This window comes from Aquarana catesbeiana, linkage group LG03 (genome assembly GCF_042186555.1).
Source record: "Aquarana catesbeiana isolate 2022-GZ linkage group LG03, ASM4218655v1, whole genome shotgun sequence".
In the NCBI taxonomy this organism is placed as follows: Eukaryota; Metazoa; Chordata; class Amphibia; order Anura; family Ranidae; genus Aquarana; species Aquarana catesbeiana.
Genome location: NC_133326.1, coordinates 318,906,078 through 318,929,736, shown reverse-complemented (window position 1 = coordinate 318,929,736; position 23,659 = coordinate 318,906,078). Strand labels below are relative to the sequence as shown.

The 23,659-nt window shown below is 41.8% G+C and overlaps 1 protein-coding gene across 1 annotated transcript in view; it reads left to right on the top strand.

Moving 5' to 3' along the window:
* Nucleotides 1-238: 238 nt before the first annotated feature.
* Nucleotides 239-23,659, top strand: part of NR1H4 (nuclear receptor subfamily 1 group H member 4) — a 119,506-nt gene continuing 96,085 nt past the window's right edge. The window contains exons 1-2 of the mRNA XM_073620390.1: nt 239-394; nt 19,922-20,064. Of these exons, the coding sequence (XP_073476491.1) occupies nt 19,980-20,064 (85 nt within the window). The 5' untranslated portion in view covers nt 239-394; nt 19,922-19,979. The remainder of the gene's footprint in view (nt 395-19,921; nt 20,065-23,659) is intronic.

Genomic DNA, 23,659 nt, shown 5'->3' with positions numbered 1-23,659 from the left:
ATATATATATATATAATGCTATTTTCTTGTTATGTTGCAGAAGTATGAAAGCTGGTTTAATCAGGCAGAGGCGCTGTTCATTCTGTTAGTTTTCAAACATAACTCTTGGTGATAAAACATTTAAGAGTGTAAGGGGCAGAACTGGTAAATACACAGATTTTATTTTGGCATCTAGCCCAGTACCGTATTCTTTCAAAGAATTCCAAATCTGTTTAAACAAAGTAGACACCAGTTAATGAGTAATCTGTGGATCTGCTGGATGCATAGAGCTGTTTGTGGCTTTCAGAGAAACAGCAATCTCATTTCTACACGTAAGATCTCAATCCTCACATGTACTTTCGTTGTGTTTATGGCAGCATGGAACGCATTGGCTTGTGCTGAAAAGCCACTTAAGGTAAGCGATAGCATATATTTCATCATTTACATATATTTTATGTTTTTTTTAAACATTTTAGGAAAATGTGGCAGGGCAAACTTTTTCTCCAAAGTAAATTTTTTTTTTTTCAGGATAATATGTAATTTTTACATAAAATTGTTTATGGTTTGTTTTGTTGAAGCTGATGATAAACAGGTATATCTTGTAGACAACAATGAAGTCTGTCCATCCTCAGACTTGTCCTCTGGTGGGAACCCACATTGACAAATGTTCCCAGCTCCTGTTAATTTCTGTTCACCCCATGTGCACTCATATCATCATTCCGTTCTCTGAGGAAGACATGTTTCAGTTTATTACCAGCATGCTGATAAATGTCTTCAACAGGCATAGAAACATTTTTCTTTTCCTGCTGTTTTATTGTCGAATCTGTTTCTACAAAAAGTTTTGTGCATTATTTGTTCAGTAGTTCGATAACATTTACTGGCAAGCCTATCAGCATCCAATTAATCTGTATAACATAATGCTATTTAAAACTAATGATCTCTAGAGACCTCTCTCGAGTCATCCCAGTAGAAGGGACATTACTCTGGAAGACACGGAGACATGGACTCATGTAAACAGCCTTTATTCTCTGCTTTTCTTAGTGCTATAGAAATAAATAAAAGTCATTTTGGATCAAACTGTTTCCTGCCAATAACACTATAATATAATTTCATGTGACAAAATTGCATCAAATGATTGTATTTGTTGAATATAAAAAGTAAAAGCAAAGAACAATAGGTAGTAAATTAATATATATTTAAAAAAAAAAGTTATTAAAATGGCTTTTGGTCAACTTTATTTTATGTGCATCTTTATTAAGCCCTGGTTCACATTGGTACGATTTGATATGTCACATCGGTGGCAATGGCACCGTCCTAATTGGTGCGATGCTGCATTTGCGACGCAGCACCAATTTCAAAAAGTAGTTTCTTTACTACTTTTTGCAATTTCGGGCTGCGATTTACATTGACATCTGTGCAGAAACCTGCACAGATGTCTCTGAAATCGCGGTCGAAATCGGAACTGACATGCGGGAGTGAAATCGTGCGAGTTGAACCTGGGCTTAAAGTATATAATTGGTTTATCCACAAGTTTACAAACTGATCTTAATTTAAAGATAAAGATCTTACTTTATAGTAATGATTATTTTACTATAAAGTCTTTATCATAAGAAATAACATCTTATCACAGGAAGCCCCAGTGATATTTACTTTTCTGAGCATATTGGGCTTTCTGATTAGAAAGTACAGCATTGTCTGGTCATATTTAGATTGTGAATGATCTAAAAAGAGGAATAGGACTGTTCCCCTACACTAATTCAGCGCTGCATGTTTTGTGCATAGACAATGCGGTTGATTTACTAAAACTGGAGAGTGCAAAATCTGGTGCAGCTGTGTATGGTAGCTAATCAGCTTTTAACTTTAGATTGTTCAATTAAGCTTTGACAAAAAAACAAAAAAATAAAAATGGAAATGGATTGGTGTCTATGCAGAGCTTCACCAGATTTTGTACTCTCTGGTTTTAGTACATCAACCCTAAAAAAATAGTAAAAAAATATATTAACCGCTTGCCGACCAGCCACCATCATTTTACTGTGGGAGGTCGGCACGATCCCGCGAACCATTGTAGCTATACATCGTCTCGCGAGATCGGGATAGCAGGCACGCGTGCTGCTGAAGGCATGCGCATGCGTCCGCTGCACTGCAGGGGTGCCGATACTCGTGGCTGACGGTTGCGATGACCACCGAGCGATCGTGGGCACGAAAGGCAGAACAGGGACGTGTGTGTAAACATACAAATCCCTGTTCTGTTCTGTGAGGAGTGACAGATTGTATTTTCCTAATAGCTAGGAATCACGATCTGTCATTTTCTCTAGGTCAGTCCCCTCCCCCTACAGTTAGAAACACACTGAGGGAACACAGTTAACCCCTTGATCGCCCCCTAGTGTTAACCCCTTCCCTGCCAGTGACATTTTTACAGTAATCAGTGCATTTTTATAGCACTGATAGCTGTATAAATGCCAATGGTCCCAAAAATGTGTCAAAAGTGTCCGGTGTGTCCACCATAATGTCACAGTCCCGATAAAAATCGCAGATCACCGCCATTACTAGTAAAAAAAAAAAAAATGCTATAAATATATCTCCTATTTTGTAGACGCTATAACTTTTGCGCAAACCAATCAATACACACTTATTGCGTTTTTCTTTTACCAAAAATATGTAGAAGAATACATATCGGCCTAAACTGAGAAAAAATTAGCTTTTTTTTAAAATTGGGGATATTTATTATAGCAAAAAGTACAAAATATTGTGTTTTTTTTCAAAATTTACGCTCTTTTTTTAGTTTATAGCGCAAAAGCTAAAAACTGCAGAGGCAATCAAATACCACCAAAAGAAAGCTCTATTTGTAGGAAAAAAGGACATCGATTTTGTTTGGGTGCAGTGTCGCACGACCATGCTATTGTCAGTTAAAACAACGTAGTGCCGAATTGCAAAAAATGGCCTGGTCATTCAGCAGCCAAATCTTCCGGGGCTGAAGTGCTTAAGGTAACTCAGTTGATAATCAGCACCACATCCCTGGAAAGAAGATATTGTATTTAGGACTTTAAAGGTCCTGAATCCTCCTTATGGAATAACAATTCTGACAAAGTGATATAAAAATATAACTGTTATTAAGATAATATATTAAAATATTTCTATAACATACCAATACTTATAGATGTATTTTAATATGTTATCTTAATAAAATTTATATAGTTTTATATCACTTTGTCAGAATTTTTATTCCATAAGGAGGATTCAGAACCTTTAAAGTCTCAAAATCCAATATATTTTGTTCTATCTAATAAAATATTAGGAGGCCAAATTACCTAGGCAGTTCAGGCTGTTCACAGCATAGTAGAAAAATGACTGATATAGTGAAAAACAGACCCCAGGACACAAATTGTTATGAAAAATTCACGTGAAAAACAATCATGTTTACCTTACTAAAAACAATGTAAATTCCATTTAAAATAACTATGTCAATCTACCTCCAAAGTGAACCTATCATTATCTTTTAAGTCTACATGAATAAATCCCTGTTTAGCCACATCATAGTGTAAGCACAATTATCTAGTTGGACAGATAAGCTATTAATTCTAATAATCACAATGGAGTTTCAGAGGTCTGGATTGAACTTAAAAATGATGGTTATACTTGACAAAATTCCTTATTACATTCTGTGAATTATACACAGTATTAAGCTGGCAATAGGCTTATTGAAATGCGTCCGCTTCAGCAGGAACTGGCCAAATTTTAATCAGTGTGTGGGCTCCCCCCGCTTGGCAAAATTCTATTATTTAATTGACTTCTGTTAAAAGTACAACATTTTTGTTGATCAGTAGCTGCAGCCAATTAACTGCAGCCGCTGATCAGTATATTCTGACTGCTGCGGGTACCGCTATTGGAATACAATGTCCCGACAGAAAAGATTCCTCCACCCACAACGTATGTATGGACAGCTTTTGCCACTTGAGTACCAGACTGTAATACCCATTCAATACCAGGCCATTTTTTGGTTTTCAGAGCTGTGATATTTGACTGACAGTCACTCTGTTATGTAACACTGTACCCAATGAGTTTTATATATTTTTTGAGATGGATAGAACTTTATTTTGGCAGTATTTATCAACCACTGTTTTAACATTTTTTACTATAAAAAGGAAAAAAGACCAAACACAAAAACTGTGCCCCCTACTTTCTGTTAAAATAAAAATGCCAGAATAGTATTAAAACCTCCAAAATTGCCCTTTTTTGGAAAGTGGACTCCCCAAAGGTGATCCCATTTTTTGCCACTTTTTTTGGAAATGAAAACACATACTGATACTAAAGGGGTTAAACATGGACCTTGAGAATGCTGATACATTAATATACAGGTCATACACACAGGAAGGAGTCAGTGAAGGAGTTAATGTATTGGTCACATACTGTGGCAGGATGGAGGTGAAGAGGTTCATGTTCATATGTGCAGGATAAGGGATGTGTAATATACAAGTCACACAGACACAGTGGGTTTGATTTACTAAAACTGGGGAGTACAACATCTGGTGCATGGTATCTATCCATCTATTAAATCTTCTGACCTTGTTGTTTTAACTTTGAATAGTAAAACTTTTTTTTTTTATAAAAATAATATAATAATATATTTATAAAATAATATGCAAAGTGGATGGAGGAAAGCTTCAGAATACCAAAGATGTTTTTATTACAAATTCTGTGAGCAGACTGCAGTTACTCTTTAAGGTCCACCCTTTAGCTTTTTTACTGCTACAGGGCGGCACCTTTGCAGCAGATCAAGTATAAATATGAGATCCAACATTTTTGGGCGGGGGCGTGCATGTGGGCCGCCAGTGGCACGCTCCCGCTGTGTTTATCGGCAGGTACTCGATGTCCACTAATCATCCTGCAGAGAGACAGAACGGCCGTCTGCCTATGTAAACAAGGCAGATCGCCGTTCTGACAGAAGGGAAGACATGGATCCTGTGTCTCTGCCAAGCAGGGACTAGGATCTATGTCTTCCTCTAGTAAAAGCACCTCCCACAGTGTAGTAAAACACTGGTAAGGCACACAGTTAACCCTTTGATCACCCCCTGATATTAACCCTTTCCCAATGTCATTAGTACAGTGACAGGGCATTTTTTTTACCACTGATCACTATATTAGTGTCACTGGTCCCCAAAAAGTATCAGTTAGTGTCTGAATGTCCACTGCAATATTGCAATCCTGCTATAAGTCGCTGATCACCTAGTAGAAAAATTAAAATAAATAACCCATAGTTTGTAGACCCTACAACTTTTGCACAAACCAATCAATATATGCTTATTGAGATTTTTTTTTTACCACAAATATGTAGCCTGAATACATAAATTCGATGTTTTCAATTTTTTATTGCACATGTTTTATAGCAGAAAGTAAAAAATATAGTTTTTTGTTTTTTTTCAAAATTGCCAGTCTTTTTTTGTTAATAGTGCAAAAAATAAAAACTGCAGAGGTGATCAAATACTACCAAAAGAAAGCTCTATTTGTAGGAAAAATATATTTGGGTACAGTGTCGCTTGACTGCGCAATTGTCAGTTAAAGTAACATAGTGCAGTATCGAAAAAATGGCCTGGTCATGAAGGGAGATCAAGTGGTTAAGCTTTGACGATAAAACCTGGAAGCTGATTGGTTTCTATGCAGAACTGCACCAGATTTTGCACTCTCTAGTATTAGTAATTCAACCCCAGTGCGGAAGATTTACCAAAACTAGTGCACGCAAAATTTGGTGCAGCTGTGCATAGTAAACAATCAGCTTGCAGGTTTTATTGTCAACGCCTAATTGAACAAGCTGAAGTTAGAAGCTGATTGGTTACTATGCACAGCTGCACAAGATTCTCGGTGAACCAGTTTTAATAAATCCCCCCCCCCCCCCAGAATGTAGTTAGTTATGTGTAGAAAATGAGTGGGGCATAAGAGGGTTAATAAAAATAATGCCTGTGTTACTGAAAGGAATGAATGAATCTGCAGCTGCTGATCCATTCATTCTGTGCCCATTCACAATTACACAATCTCTCTCCTTGCCCTGTGTAAAGGTAAGGGGAGGGATCCATGCTGTAAACAGCACCATGTGATCGTTGTGATGACCAATCACAGCAATCACATGATATTCAGCCCCTCTGATCAGCTGGATACCATGTCTAATGAAACAGCCAATCCTGGGCAGATCAGCTGCCCGATGTCTATTTATCTAGTGCCATTCATAATCAGAACTGGATGAATAAAAGGTCGCCAATCCCCCCCGTTGAAAAATGGACCATGGAACAAAAGTAGATAAAGTGTATGTCAAGGCAACAATGATTTTTCTAGTATAGCACCCTGGAGTTTAGGCAGGGTTGCACCTCACAAATTTACTTGCTAGGAATAGTTATCCTGTTTTATTGTTAGAGATCTATTGATTTCTCCCTAAGTTTGGCCTTGTTGCACTTTTCTCTTCTACCACTAGGTGACTGGGTACTTGGTGGTACTAGATACGAGAAGGGCAATGCAAGGTCAGGTCATGGATATATGGGGTATCTCAGCCGATGGGCAGGGGTTTTCTTGAATCCGTTGGCCTGCTGGGAGAGTCTATATTTTCATGTGAGGTCAGGTGATCTGTGTTCTGTGCCACCTGGATGGCTGTCTGGGTTGACATGTGTTGTATTGCCTGGGCTGCTAGGCCGAAGATTGGGCCTATCCCAGGCACATCTGGCTGCTAGGCTGTCTGAGGTCAGCTGTCTGAGGTCCTATCCAGAAGCAAGAGAGCAGCGCAGGGTTGGGACTGCGACTTGCAGTCCAACCAAAACTGACGGTTCTGTTGGCCGAAGAACCTGTCGTGGTCGGAGGTAGAGGGGAAGCTGTCGCCAGTAAGGGACTACCCGCCTTATTACCAGGAACCACAGTGAGTAACTGAAGCAAGTACCGGAATCGTGAAACTTCAGTGGGAATCAAGCCAGGGACCCAGCCAGCGGAGATGACGCTTGCAGAGCAGCCATGTGTGTCAAGCCAGGGCCCAAGCAGGCCAGCGTGGGTGAAGCTTGACAGGTATCTAGAGTGCCAAGCTATGGACCCAGCAGAGAAGCGGGGGTGACACCTGAGGAAGATACCACCGTGAAGGTGGAAGAAGCTCAAGGGATTCAGTGACAGTGAATCAGTGGGTCTAGTGAGAGACCAGGAGCTCAGCATAGTGAGAAACCAAGAGCTCAGTGTATTGAAGAACTACAAGAAGCGATTGTAGTAAGAGTGAAGGAACTGTTAAGTCTTGTGTTTGGAACTGTTAAAGACTGTTACCATAGGAGACAGCACTTCTACACATGCAGATGTGGCGTCTTGCTAGATGCCTTTCCCTGCCTGGCTGTCCTTCCACCGAAGTCTCGGAGTCTGCCAATTAATCTTGCAACTACCTAAGGGTGGCCTGGCCCTAACCCTCTCTCCCCCCAAAAATACAAAAAGGACTGTTAAGAGAAATAAAACCTCTTTTGCATCCAATAAGTGTCTGGCGCCCAACAACTGCAACTATTCTGCACTCACCATTCCTCACAACCCACTACATACAGAAGTATGTCAGCTACCCTTGGCCCTCATTAGACCAACGGAGGCCTGGGACCTTACTACACTAGTTCGGATAATGTCAGGAAGGGTTAAAACTCAGGGCTCTGACATTTTCACCACATAGGAAGTGAGAGAAAATCTGCAACAGGGACACAGACAATAATAAAAAGCTCATAGGTCATATAACCAGCTCGCTCTCTACTAAAGAAAATCACGTTTGATTCTTTCTGTGTTGCTGTGGACAGTTTGCCTCACCTCCTGTTTGAGAAAACGTCAGCAAGATGGGAAGTGAGGAGAAATCTCTACTGGAGCCATGGATAGCAATAACAACCTGATCGGGGTTCTAACCCTTCCCGTCACTTTCCTAATTGAAGGAAAAAACTGTCAGCTGGACATACGCTTTAAGATATGATGTATTTCCTCTATGAAACAGCTAAAGATGCCGGCAGCACAAAGTAACCATATACTTAGCTCTAATGCTAACAACAGGCAGAAAGTCAGCTGACCTTGAACTCTCCCTTACATTTTATTGCTAGCACTCTACCTGTGTTAAAGGGCTGGGTCACAGAGAGGAATCCCAGTTTGTATGGGAAAAAAAAACCTTTCCAAAGACTTTACCCCTAACAAGACCTATAGAACCATTAAAGAGTAACTCCAGCAAAAGTAAAAAACATTCCCTCTGGGTGATCTATGTACGTTACAAGGATTATAAAAAAAACTTTGTTGCAGATTCCTACCTTTTGTTATTGTGAAAAATCCCTGTGTATTTTTCTGTGCCCATGTGGTAAAGTGAATCTAATGGGAGTGGTTTGATAATTATCAATCAGCTTCAGCAGCTGCAGGGCACTAATGAGGAAATCTGCTGGGCCTGCATCCCTTTAGACGTGCTCCTATTGGGAGTATCTTACCAAAAAAGACATTTTTGTTGCAGGGGAGGCCTGAAATCTGACTTAAATCTTAGTAAAGACTTCTGGGAATATTGGTGAGCCAATCATACAAGCAGGAAAGTATGTTTCTGGGGGAAAGAACACCTCCAAGTAGTCATATTGCATAAAAGGTCATTTTTAAAAACATACAATTACAATATGACTTGTGTCGCAATTGTATACTCTATATTATTTTTTCCCCACAAAAGTGGCGTTACCCTTTTAGAAGCAGACAGGAGCTTTAATGTTGACACTATTGCTATCCTCATCCATGCACTAGATATTGCTCATTTACTAACTATAGTAGAGCCAGACCAGCTAATGACTGTTCTATGTAGACCTTTTTTTTTTTTTTTTTATTGTTAAATTTATTTATTGAATTTTAACAATTAATATACATAAGTACATATGGTGGCAGCAAAAGAAAAGATCACATACTGTATATGGTAATAATATTGAGTTGTAGTTCCAACATAAACTAAAAGTAGTTTAACCACTTCCTTCCCCGCCCATAGTCAAATGACGTCCGCAGGAGGGATCTTCCATCCTGGGCGGGCTACATATGACGTCATCGGCTTCCCGGCCGTCTAGGGGAGCGGGCGCCCGCCGTGTCACTCGGGAGCCGATGCACATGCCTGGCAGCCACGATGTCTGCTGGGCACCTGCGATTTCCAGTAATACAGAGCTGGGACATGGATCTGTGTGTGTAAACACACAGATCCACGTCCTGTCAGGGGAGAGGAGACTGATCGTGTGTACCCAGTACAAAGAAAGACCGATCGGTCTCCTCCCCTTGTGAGTCCCCTCCCCCTACAGTAAGAATCACTCCCTAGGTAACACATTTAATCCCTTGATCGCCCCCTAGTGTTAAGCCCTTCCCTGCCAGTGACATTTATACAGTAATCAGTGCATTTTTATAGCACTGATCGCTGTATAAATGCCAATGGTCCCAAAATAGTGTCAAAAGTGTCCGATATGTACGCCGCAATGTCACAGTCACAATAAAAATCGCAGATCTCTGCCATTACAAGTAAAAAAAAATAAAAATGATAAAAATGCCATAAATCTATCCCCTATTTTGTAGACGCTATAACTGTTGTGCAAACCAATCAATATACCTTTGCGATTTTTTTTTTTACCAAAAATATGTAGAAGAATACATATCGGCCTGAACTGAGGAAAATATTTTTTTTAAAAAATTGGGATATTTATTATAGCAAAAAGTAAAAAATATTGAGTTTTTTCAAACTTGTCACTCTTCTTCAGAGGTGATCAAACACCACCAAAAGAAAGCTCTATGTGTGGGGAAAAAATGATAAAAATGTCATTTGGGTACAGTGTTGCATGACCGCGCAATTGTCATTCAAATTGCGACAGCGCTGAAAACTTAAAATTGGCCTGAGCAGGAAGGGGGTGAAAATGCCCTGTATTGAAGTGGTTAACTAAAACAATTTTAGCATGGATCTAACTACTCAAAAGATTGCATCATACATTGTATAAGAGGGGATAAAACCAACTTAGACCAGGTTAATATAAGATGACCTCAGATAAAAAAAAAAAAAAAAGGTCTTAATTATTACCAAGTGTATGGTTTTTAAATTAAAAATAAACAAAAAGAAAAAAAAAAATTTATTATAGAATCTAAAATCTTATACTACATATTGGAACTATGTACAATTGGTATAATGATAACCAAAGGAAATAAAAGTTCTGCTACCAGAACTATATAAAGAGTAAATTTAAAGCGGAAAGAGAGAAGAGGGGGAAGAAGCAGAAGAGAGAAAAAAGAGAGAAAAAAGAAAAAGTAATCTTAGGTAGGAGAAAAAATAGATAGGGAAGAAAGAAATGAGAGGTAGTAGTGGTCCCCGGGGTAGTACATGATAATAAACACATACCATGAATGCAGAGAATGGAAGTATAAATCGAGATTACCAAGGTCTTAGTAAGGAAGCATCAAAATTGGAAGGCAAAAAGTGAGTCACCCAGGGATTCCATATATTCTCAAAGTTGGATATTTTATCTTGAGTTATAGCCTCTGTTTTGGCATGGATCATTGCTTGATTGACTTGATTTGGCTTGATTTTTAGTTTCAGCAATTATTAAGGACAGGGATTTCCAAGCTTTGGCAATTGTTTGTTTCATGGCTGTAGTGATCTGTAATAGGAGTTTGAATTGGCGGTAGGAGAGAGTGGCCGGTTTTAAGGTAGACCGTTTTTTTATTTGAACAGACTGAACATCGGGATTTTTTTCTCCCGCATTTTGCATATAATAGACTTTAACAGAGTCGGCAAGTGTTTTGTTTGTGATGCAATTTTTGATGTGTTTTTTTTCCCTTTAAAAACACTGTATATAGCTAAGGAGCGGGCCGGGAAGCTGGCCGCCACATCCCTAACAACCAATGAGTCATTAGCTGTCAGCGGGTACTGATGGCTGAATGTAAAAAAAAGAGTTGCCGGAAAAAAAAGTAGTGAAAAAATATGCTTATCTGAGCATGTAGCCCGGCAGATCAGGAAAGGGAGGGGCAAGCGAGCACCCCCCTCCTGAACCATGCCAGGCTGCATGCCATCAACTTGGGGAGGGTGAGGAGGGAAAAGACCGGAGGAAGATGACATCTGTGGCGGAACTGGACAAAGAAGAGATTGTTGAACCAGAAAGAAGACACGTTGGAGCTATGATGGGGGATATTCTTCTTTTTAACAAAGGACTTGTCAAAAACCGTTTCTTGCTTTTTGTAACACTACACTGCTTTTTTCTTTTTTTTTTTTTTTTTTGGTGATTAGGTAGGGGAACAATGTACTCCATACTTATTCACATTAGGGGGGGTCGGGATCCGGGGGGCCCCTTTCTTAAAGGGGGCTTCCAGATTCCAATAAGCCTTCTGCCCGCAGACCCCCACAACCATTGGCCATGGTTGTGGGGAAGAGGCCCTTGTCCCCATCAACATGGGGACAAGGTGCTTTGGGGTGGGGGGGACAGAGCCCTCCTGCCCCAAAGCACCCCCCTATGTTGAGGGCATGTGGCCTGGCATGGTTCAGGAGGGGGGGGCGCTCCCCCGTCCCCTCCCTTTCCTGACCTGCCAGGCTACATGCTCAGATAAGGGTCTGGTATGGATTTTTGGGGGGGGGCCCACACCATTTTTAAAAAAAAAGCTTTTTTCATGACTTGTTTTTGCCGGTAATTCTATTTTTTACATTCAGCTGTCAGCAAGGAACCCTGCTGACAGCTGATGACTCATCGATTGTTAAGTATGCACAGGCTGGCTTCCCAGCCTGCTCCATAGCAACCAGCTATTTACAGTGTAATTAAAAAAAAAAAAAGCAAGCGCAGCCCGCATAAATGTGAACCTAGACTAAGGGAGAGGTAAGAAAGACAGATATACCAAGAAAGATTAGGAGAGAGTAAGAAAGAAAAAAAGAAAGAAAGAGAGATCTGGTCTCTAATGTCTGTCATATTTCATTAGGCTTCCCGTTTGGTCTCCTTCCAATTAACTCTCTTTCATCTTTAGTTATCTTTTTTCAGTTGAAGCAGCAATTATAAAATCCTACGAGGCATAAACCATAAGCCAAAATAAACCGAACATGTGTAGCAAGTAAAGGAAAAATATATTGCCTGTTTTTAATGATTTGTGCAGTAACTTCAAATAACTGCGGATATTACTTTTTTACATGCTCTCTTTCACACGGGCGGCCCACTCTGCTTTGCTCAGCGGGGGATCGATCCGCTAATGCCTGCTGAGCAGGTGGATGACAGATCTGTTTCTGCTCACTGTGCTGACACAGACCTGTCAAAGTCCCGCTCTTCTCTATGGGGAGATTGAATGAAAATGGACTACCTGTCCATTTTCCTCCGATCCTATCCGATCCTCCAGATGGATAGAAAATAGGGTCTCCATCCGTCTAGACTTTACGGACAGGATCAGATTGGATATCGGCTGATGTCAGCGGACATGTCACTGCTGACATCCGCCGCTCCATAGAGGTGAATGGAGAGTCCAATCAGGTCCGCCTGAAAAACCGACAGGCGGACCTGATCGGAAAGCCCGTGTGAAAGGACCCTAACTCTCCCATAATGATGCTTTATTAAATCTAGATATTTATAGATTAGTTTTTACATTACCATCTGAACAGCTGGATGGATTGTTTGCCGCCTCCTCAAAAAAAATATACCACCGGCCACCACTGCAGTATAGACCAATAATAAGTGAAGATTTTGAGCACCATTTGCAATTATTAGTTCTTTTTTAGCGGTGTTAATTTCGTGGACAAAAATATTTTCATTATAATTTTAATCAGCGTCATGTTTCCAGTGCTGAGAACTAAACAAAAGTTACCCCAAATTTTCGTCAATTGATGAAAACTATGATGAAAATCAATCCCCATTTTCGTCAACCAACGAGGGGAGGGACGTTTACCCATGTGAACTTACGGTTTCTTTGAGCCTGTAAAGCCCATTAGTGTTTCCCCTCCTAACAAGCAAGGTAGAATGCTTAGTGGTGTGGTGTGCTTAGCACTTTGCTGCATTACAGGTCTCCTCAAATGACAGTCCAGAGCACTGTGCATTACAGGCCTCCTCAGACCACTGTCCAAAGCACTGTGCAGCATTTACAGGCCTCCTTAGACCGCTGTCCAGAGCACTGTGCATCACAGGCCTCCTCAGACCACCATCCAGAGCACTGTGTGCATCACAGGCCTCCTCAGAATGTCCAGAGCACTGTGCAGCATATAAATGCCTCCTTGGACCACCATGCAGAGCACTGTGCATTACAGGCGTCCTCAGACCGCCATCGAAAGCACTGTGCAATACAGGCCTCTTCCGACCACTGTCCAGAGCACTGTGTCCTCCTTAGACCGTCCAGAGCACTGTGCAGCATTACAGGCCTCCTCAGACTGTCCAGAGCACTGTGTGCATTACAGACTTCATTAGACCACCGTCTAGAGCACTGTGTGCATTACAGGCTTCCTCAGGCGTCCAGAGCACTGTGCAACATTTACAGGTCTCCTCAGACCACCGTCCAATCACTGTGTGCATTACAGGCCTCCTAAGAATGTGCAGAGGACTGTGCCTTACAGGCCTCCTTAGATAGTCCAGAGCACTATGCAGAATTACAGGCCTCCTCAGACTGTCCAGAGGACTGTGTGCATTACAGGCTTCCTCAGACCGTCCAGAGCAATGTGCAGCATTTACAGGTCACCTCAGACCATCGTCCAAAGCACTGTGTGCATTACAGGCCTCCTAAGACTGTCCAGAGCACTGTGGGCATTACAGGCCTCCTCTGACCATCCCTTCTTCATCCGAGCTATGCAGTCCAGAGCAATGTGCAGCATTTACAGGTCACCTCAGACCACCGTCCAAAGAACTGTGTGCATTACAGGCCTCTTAGGACTGTCCAGAGCACTGTGCCTTACAGGCCTCCTTATATAGTCTAGAGCACTATGCAGAATTACAGGCCTCCTCAGACTGTCCAGAGCACTGTGTGCATTACAGGCTTCCTCAGACCGTCCAGGGCACTGTGCAGCATTTACAGGTCTCCTCAGACCACCGTTCAAAGCACTGTGTGCATTACAGGCCTCCTCAGACTGTCCAGAGCACTGTGGGCATTACAGGCCTCCTCAGACTGTCCAGAGCACTGTGTGCATTACAGGCTTTCTCAGACCGTCCAGAGCAATGTGCAGCATTTACAGGTCTCCTCAGACCACCGTCCAAAGCACTGTGTGCATTACAGCCTCCTCAGATTGTCCAGAGCACTGTGCCTTACAGGCCTCCTCAGACCACTGTCTAGAGCACAGTGTGCATTACAGGCCTCCTCAGACCGTATAGAGCACTATGCATTACAGACCTCCTCAGACCGTCCAGAGTACTGTGCATTATAGGTCTCCTCAGAACCTCCAGAGCACTGTGCCTTACAGGCCTCCTTAGACCATCCAGAGCACTCACTGTGCATTACATGCCTCTTTAGACCGTCCAGAGTACAGTGCATTACATGCCTCCTTAGACCTTCCAGAGTACTGTGCATTACAGTGCTCCTTAGACCGTCCAGAGAGCACTGTGCGCTATTACAACCTTTATACCATAAATAATAACATGTTATTAGATTTTACTCCAGGAGTATACAGTATAATGAGTTGCAATATTCTAGAGAAATACTTAAAGGGTAACTCAACTTTTGTGGGAAAAAAATAGCAAATAAAAAAAACTTAATATAGCATATGCAACTGCGACTCAAGTCATATTGTAATTTAATGTTATTAATAATTACCCTTCCTTTTCAATCTGCAGCGTGTCTGTAAAATGCAATTCAATATGGCTACCTGGAGGAGTTCTGTAGAATGTGTACAGAACTCCCCCTAGAAACACAATTTCCTACTTGTGTGATTGGCTCACCGATTTTCGGTGAAGTCTGCACTAAGATACAAGTCAGATATCAGGCTTCCCCTACAAATGTCATTTTTGGTGAGATACTCCCAATAGGAAATTACATCTATAGGAATGCAGACCCTGCAATTTTCCTCATTAGAGCCCTGCAGGTGCAGCAGCTGATTGATAATTATGAAACCACTCCTAATAGATTCGCTTTCCACATGGACACAGACAAACACACAGGGAATTCTTCAGAATAACAAAAGGTAGGAATCTGCAAAAAAGTTTGTTAAAATCCTTGCAATGAACATAGATCGCCCATAGGAAATGTTTTTTTCTCAACAAAAGTGGAGTTACTATTTAAATAATGCATTACATTTTAACTAAGCTTTTAGTCAACTAAAATGATTTTAGTCGACTGAAATGATTTTAGTCGGCTAAAATGTACTGGAGATTACGACTAAAACTAAAACAATTTAGATGACTAAAATACAACCAAAATAGCATTTTTGTCAAAAGACTATGACTAAACTTAACACTGCTTTTTAGTAGATTTTATTTAGAAGATATTTCAGTAAATGCTTGCAGTCACTCAATTGTTCATTTATTTAGGGCATATTTTGCACTGCTTTTCTCATTTTTGCCAGGTCTGACTGCAGTGTTGACTCAGCACTGGATATGTAGACTGTATGAAATAAAACATTTGGGGGCAGAATAAGGCTGAGTTAGACCTAGTTTACACTTTTGGGTGGGGAGGTCGGTAAAAATAGGCAGTTGAACCATGGTTTTTCTACTTCCCATTAAGCAGCAAAGGCAGCTAGATGGAGAGGTACAAATGCCATGGCCACTGAAAAATTATACCTCCCTGCTGTGTTTGGCAAGCTGTTCGGCATGTGACACATTCAAGTGCCACCGCCCTGCAACTGCAATCAACCCTCCCCAGCCACCTGTTGAATGCCCCCTGAAAAGGGAATCAGTGCAGATCACTATTCAAAGAGCAAAGCAAGTATAAACAAGTCCTTAGTAAAGGAGTTGAGCACTTTCACACAATAAATTGTTTGTGAAAATTCTGAACTTCTTTAGTAAATCATCCCAAATGTGTCTTCATTATAAAATTCAAAGCAGTGCAGTGCATAATAAAAAGTCCATAATAGGTCAAAGAACGCAGTTTACCCACTCATATGGGGTGATGTAAATGGAGGTGAATACCAGCCAGGTCCACATATATCAGAAGGAAAAGGTCATCACAGGAACCATGAAAAGAATAAATAATCAAAGTGCTCACTGAGTATTAAAACACGCACTTTAATAATAATGGCCGGTGTTCACCTCCATTTACATCACCCCGTATGAGTGGGTAAACTGCGTTCTTTGACCTATCTGCGAGAACATAGGTCAATTATTGGAGGTGAGCGAAGCACTATCTGTGTTGGTGGAGGGCTCATTTTGCACAAAGAGACTGGTGTTTTGTCGTTTGGTGAATTTCAAGCACCCAGATCATCTTTAGGACCTTCCATTTGTGACATATATGATTATGGACTTTGTATTATACGCTGTACTGCTTTGAATTGCGTATGTATTTTGGGCTTCAGAATTTTCCTGGTGCTTAGCTGCGTATTTTTTTCTTCTTGTTTTTTGTTATTATTAAGGTTTGCGCTGACTGATCCTTTTTATATATATGGTGTCTTCACTATAATTTCTGCTCATTGAGCCCTGGTTCACAGCGATTTGGCATGCAAAATCGGCGGCTATTGCCGGCAATGGCACTGCCCGAATTGGTGCGACGCCGCATTTGCAGCACCGCACCGATTCCCAAAAGTAGTTTCTGTACTACTTTTGGTGACTTCGAGATGCGATTTCAATAGACATCTGTGCAGAAACCCATACAGATGTCTCTGAAATCACCCCCGAAGTCAGGACTGACATGTGGGAATGAAATCGTGTTCAGCTGAACTTGCACAATTTCATTCCCGCTGTCCGTGTGAACCTAGGCTAAAAGACCAGCGATGTTAAAAATGTTTTCATTGTATGACTAACGTTTGGATGTCACATACAAGAATAAATATTTCATAGTAAAGGTCTTACATGTTATCAGCTTGCTGTAGAGTTTATGATAACAAATGCTGTTTTTCTTAGTAATGATTCTATTCACTGGAATAGAAATGTTTCAGCTGGCTAGTAAATAAAAGCAGGATATACTGTACAGGCTAATTGGGGTTAAATAAACAATGTGTGACATCCATTATATGAATATAATCAGTATCAAGTCACCCTAAAGAGTAGATATCACTTCACCAATTTGTACTAAGAACACAAAACTATTATTCTGTATATACAGTACATTGAGCTTTTTGAGCTTTTTGAGTATGAGTTCAAAGATTATGTTTTTCCTGCTTTTATTTACTTATTTTATAACTGCATATTGTTGTATAATTCCATCCATTTTGCTACATGTGCACACAACATGTCTGTTTTTGCTTGTTTCCTATTGTCATATTCCTGTGTGCGAATATGCAGCTGCAACAAAGCTAAGGAGGCTGATACTAACATCTCATAATAGAAACTAGGGCAATGTATGTTTGTTTTAGTGCTGCTATTTTCAGGGCTGTACCTACAATCATGAACTGTTTAAAGCCCAAATGATCTGGTTAAATCAGCTAAATACATTCAGTGTGCATCCATACGAAAGGTATCAAAGTCCTACAACTGGTTTGCTGTCACAACCTGAGTAAATGTTTTTCCAATGCTCACATGCTGGAGAGAAGAACATTTGCTCCTTGTGTGGAAGTAGTCTTTCTGCAGAGGCCCCACATCCCCTTGCTGAGTCAGAGCTGGAACTCTCCAATCAGCAGGGAGCATGAGTTTTGCTGATTGCAAAGCTATAGGTCTGACTCGGGGGAATGTGTTGGACCATTACAGAGAGGCCACTGCTTCCCCAGAAAGAGCAAGAGTCCTTCTCTACAGCATGGTAGTGAGGGGTAGTCTCTTCTACTTGGGCTGTGACTGCAGAGAACTGTAAGCCTTTGTACACCTAGGGCTCTTTCTCATGAGCGTTCCGTCTGTCTGTTTTTTTATAGGGGTCTAGACATATTGCGATGTATCTCTATGGGCGGGCAGATGTAAACGTATGTCCATGTAATTAGCCTGTAGGCAAGTGCTAAGTGCATTCATGTTGCATTGTATTTGTAAGGGTGGATTCACACTGCCCCGGTGCGGTCCCGCTGCGCTTTGGGCAAATCGTAGCTAACCCATGGGTTTTGTGCGGGTTAGCTGTGCTTTACCATAGACTTCTACAATGTCCCACTGTTTTGGTGCGATCCCTGAAAGCGCACCAAAGATGTAGCATGCAGAAGTTTTGGTGTGTTTTCTGAAACTGCACCAAAACCGCAAGACCTCGTAGAAGTCTATGAAAAAGCACAGCTGACCAGCATAAAAGGCTGCAGGTTAGCTGTGCTTTAGCAAAAGTGCAGCGGGGCAGTGTGAAGCCACCCTAAAGTGCTGCTTGTATTGTTGGTTAACCTGCTGTGGTGTGTCTGCCATTTGACCTGTTAAGATTCCTGCAATTAGGGTATTTAAGCATAAGGGGTTGAAACCCTGGGGCTTGGTCATAGCAAATATTAACTGCATTCAGGAGACTATACTGCCAAGGTGCCATACTGATTACTATGCTAGGCCAAGGCTTATTGGGCGGACGTAACCATTACATTAATAAAAAGTAGGGGCTGGAAGAATGGCATGGTGCGGGGGGGGGGGGGGGGGGCAGTCTTTTAGGTTCTTCTGCCGGCTGTCATTGGGGCCCTTTAAGATGCTCTGGTGCACTTATTGATAGTCTTAACATACAGTTAGGTGCAGTAACAATGCAATTTATATGCAGTATAGGTGCAGTATAGATGCGGTATCGTTGCGGTATAGGTGAGGTATAGGTGCAGTTTAAATAATATCCTGCCTTTAGTGGCTCAGTCCCTGCAAGCAGTGTGAACAATGGGCAGTGAGCCATCTTACCAGTCCCTGTGGTGTAGCTGTGAACTCTCGCTGTGAAAGGTGGCCCCCTCTGTCTCTCCACAGAATGGCTTTGCTGATTAGTGGTGGGAAGAAGAGGGTGAGAGGACACCCTGATCTCCATGTGTGCAGATGTGATGCTGTGGTCTGCGTGACTCTGCGCCAGGTGTCTCCACTCTTGGGCTCAGTCCAAACTGGTGTGGCCTCTCAGCAGTCTGATCAGCATGCAGGTAGATGTACTCTCAGCAGTTTCCTTGGCACCAAGAGGAAGCAATTTCCTATGCGATCTGGTAAAAGTCCTCTCACCCCTCCTCCTTAGTGTTCTCTAGGAACTGTAGTGTAAAAGGTCCATTTTCTATGGCTGATATTTCTAACTACAACTCCCATGATTCTCAGCATCCTGAATAGGGATCCATAGGCTTCCTGGTTAAAATTCCTGGCTTAATAGGGTGGTGCGGCATAACATCCAGCATTAGAGTAGAGAGTGAAATAACAAAGGGCTATGTCTCCTTCTCCATGTTGTTGTAGCCCAGCATCTGGCTACAGTAACCAAATAAATACATTTGGATCTTACCTATCTCTGTTTGACATTTTCTGTTTAGTTAATCAGATTTGAAGCTCAGCCAATATTTGTGTGCAAGGGTCATGCAGATATGCTCCAACACGCCACGCTCTGACCAGTAGTCTCCACTTGCTGCTGGAAATCAGATTTTTCAGTACAATCATTTTTGTGATATATGGTAAAGTTCACTCTACACACCTGCTTATTACATTGCATTATTAGACTTTGTCATAAATGAATGTGTCATTGAATATATGGGAAATAAACCAGACTGCCAGAAAGATTGCCAATCATTAGAGAAACTGAGGGTTTCTGTGATCTCATGTGGATTTTTTATACGTCTCAGTCTTAAAGTTGAATTCCAGGTATGGTCCAATGTAACTATGCGTACCATAACTTGCTCAGACCCCTGGAAGCTGGAAATCACTTTGATAGGCACCACTGCTAGAGTGATCCCCACTAGCTGGGTTCCATGCCGAATGTGTAAAGTATATAGAAACAAAAACATGAAAATATTCATGAAAAAAACATATCACTTCATATATTGCAATAGGTCAAGACTACACGTTAAAATCATCTGAGGAGAATAAATCAAAGATCTCAGTACCTGGATGGAATCTGAAATTGACCTTTCGGGATATTGTCATCATCCAGTAGATACAGGAATCTCGCTCATAGACAGCTCCCATTTCACTGGTAAGTCTAAAGTTATACAAGCTGATAAGGTTAATGTAGAGAAATAAAATTAACAAATTTTACACTTTAAAATAAGTGTTTCTTTAATGTAAATTAATTGAATCTTGGAGAATCACTGGCTTGAGAATCTTTTGATGGAGAAGGAATGAGGAGTTATGGTGGCCATACATTACACAATTTTCTTGTAAAATTCTCCTTTAGCTTTACCAAAACCATATTTGTGGTCAAACCTAAACACTCTCAATTTGTATGCAGGCAGGCCCTTGCACTATGTAGTTGAAGGTAAATCTAAAGGAAATTGAATAAGAAAAGTGTATAATGTATGGCAAGCCTAAGCTTACATTGGGAAGGGGAAACTAGCTTTGTAGTTATCACAACCCACAATGACACTGACTGACACTAGAGGTACTTGCTGGCTGGACATACACACACAGTTAAATCTTATGCTGCGTACACAGCGGAATGTCCGTCAGAAAAAGTCCGATGGGAGCTTTTCATTGTATTTTCCGACTGTGTGTATGCTCCATCGGACTCTAGTGAATATGTTCTAAATTTTTCCGACGGAACTAATTACTATCAGGAAACCCGCTCGTCTGTATCCTGTTCCGACGTACCAAAAACGACGCATGCTCAGAAGCAAGTACGAGACGGAAGCTATTGGCTACTGGTTATTGAACGTCCTTTTTCTAGTCCCGTCGTACGTGTTGTACGTCACCGCATTATTGACGGTCGGACTTTGGTCTGACTTTGGTTTGACCGTGTGTAGGCAAGAGCGCTTGAATGGAATTCCGTTGGAGTTCCGTCGGAGAAACCTTCGGAGTTTATCCCAACAGCAAAACCGGCCGTGTGTACAGGGCATTACATATACTCTGGTAAACTCTAAGGCCGGTGTCCTGTCAGAAAGCCGCTACCCATCAGAAAATGCAATGGAAGTGACGTTCCATCGCGGCCATCTTAGTGCACCCGCACTCGCCTGCAGTAAGCCTACAGTCAGAAGGCGGCAAGCGGACAACTTTTTACACCCACCGAAGTCTTGTTTTACCAGTAAACTGAGCTTATATAGTGAAATACAGAATTTTGAATTGTGTTGATTGGGGAATCAAACAAATTTCTGGCGGTGTATGCTCAGTGTACGGGCCGGCCTAAGGGCTCATTTACACTAGTGTTAGGGGGTGGTAAAACCACGCAGTTGTTATTTGGTTTTACGTCCACCCCCCCTAATGCTGCAAAGGCAGCAGCTGGGTAGAATACACATGTCCTCACTGTGATGCTTTGCATCGTGTAGCAGCAAACATTATAAATGCTGTTGCGTCCAACAGATGGTACTGCCTGCTGACCACGACCCATTCTACTGAATGGGAGTGCCCTGCAAATCGCCTCACAACTGTTTGCAATGTATGTGATTGCAGCACACTAGTGCAGGGTTCAAGGGGTAAAATCAGGCAGTTAGGAGGGAATACCGTGTCTCCTCTCTGCCTAGCAAATGCTTTCTGAAGAGTGATCGGAAACACCGCAACTGCAAACAAGGCCTTAGGGCTGTGGAACAGCAAAGTGATTACCACAAACTTCTAAAATTCCTCAAGCTATCCTGCAAGCTAAAATCCTTGTATTATCACTTTTCCCACTACCATACATACCAAACACATGACAGGATAGCCTACCACCAACTGCAAGTTTGTCAGCTGACTGGTCTGCTAGGCAAATATACTCACATACAGGTTCTTGTCTGGCAGATCTGCTATCTTGCAAACACTAATCTGCATGTAATCCATAGACACAATGCAATTTCATACAGATTAGCAACAAACCTATACCGAGCATACAGGCACTGGTAACAATGCGCCAACCTTTCTAAGACTATGAATACATAATTTATTATCCTTAGGTGAATAAAACATACAAATATGTATAAATGTAAAAATTGAAAATTTATAGGAGCAGATAAGGGCATACAGCAATTTCGCTATATGCTATTCAATAATAAGAGAAAAATAGAAAAAAAAAATCACTTTTTTTTACGTATTGTTTTATCCTGTTGGTGGGAAAATTATGAAATTTAAAAAATGACAGTTATTTGAATGCCCTTTTCCAGGCAATGTTCATTTTACAGACTTCCTAATTTATAGGTGTAGCACCCTAGAGTTTAGGCAGGGTTGCTCCTCACAAATTTACTTGCCAGGAGTAGTTTTCCTGGTTGATTGCTAGAGATCTATTGATTTCTCCCTAAGTTTGGCCTTGTTGCAGGTTATGAGTATATGGGGTATCTCAGACAATGGACAGGGGTTTTCTTGAATCCTTTGACATGCTGGGAGAGCCTATATATTCTGGTGGAGCCAGGTGATCTATGTTCTGTGCCACCTGGACGGCTATCTGGGTAAACGTGTGTTGTATTGCCCGGGTTGCTAGGAGATGGGGCCTATCCCGGGCACATCTGGCTGTTAGGCTGTCTGAGGGCCTATCCAGAAGCAAGAGAGCAGTGCAAGTTTGGGTTGCGGCTAGGGTTCCCACTTTTTCTTCAAGCCAAACTCGAACACTTTAGCGGTGCACAATTTTTTTTTTTTTTTAGTATACAGTATAGGATTGTAACAAACCTGGGACACCTTTGGGCGCTCCTAAGAAAATAGTATTGCGGGGCGCAGGGTTGGGATTGCGGCTTGCAGTCCAACCAGAAGTGACGGTTCTGTCGGCCCGGAGAACCTGTCATGGTCGGAGGTAGAGGGGAAGCTGTTGCCAGTAAGGGACTATCCCCTTTATTACCCGGGACCACAGTGAGTACCTGAAGCAAGTACCGGAGCAGTATTCTCATCAACCGGGGACGGCGAAGAATCGGGAAACTTCAGTGGCAATCAAGCCAGGGACCCAGCCAGCGGAGGTAATGCTGGCAGAGCAGCCTTGTGTATCAAGCCAGGGACCGAGCAGGCTAGCGGGAGTGAAGCTTGCGAGGTATCTAGAGTGCTAAGCTAGGGACCTAGCAGAGAAGAGGGGGTGACGCTCGAGGAAGATACCAAGAGCTTGAAGGAACTCAAAGGATTCAGTGACAGTGAATCAGTGGGTCTAGTGAGAGACCGGGAGCTCAGTGCATTGAAGAACTACAAGGAGTGATTGTAGTGAAAGTGAAGGAACTGTTAATTCTTGTTTTTGGAACTGTTAGGCTGGGTTCACACTATTGTGAATTGGATGCGGGATCTCAGCATCTAATTCGCAATAGCAGGAGAATGTGACCGGCTCTCTGTGGAGATCTGGCTCTGGTGCGAATTTGCGCAGGAGCCATGTGCCTCTTTTGGTCCTTTCAGGTCCAAATTCAGCCCAAAATTCAGGCTGAAATCGGACCTGAAACGGTGAACCAGGACGCACAGGACCCCCTAAACCAGACCATAAGCGTGATGTGGTCGCTGGGTGCTCGGTTCAGCGTGATCCAGATGCACAGGTTCTACCTGGATATGGAGATCCTAAGACCTTGCCTCAGCTGTCCAAGATACAGAGAATAATAATGGAGAGAGTGGCAGAAGACAACGGGTACTTATACCCCTACATTCCCCCTCATTTGGAAGAAGAGATCTCAGAAAAAGAAATCCAATGGGTAGACGAAGCAGTG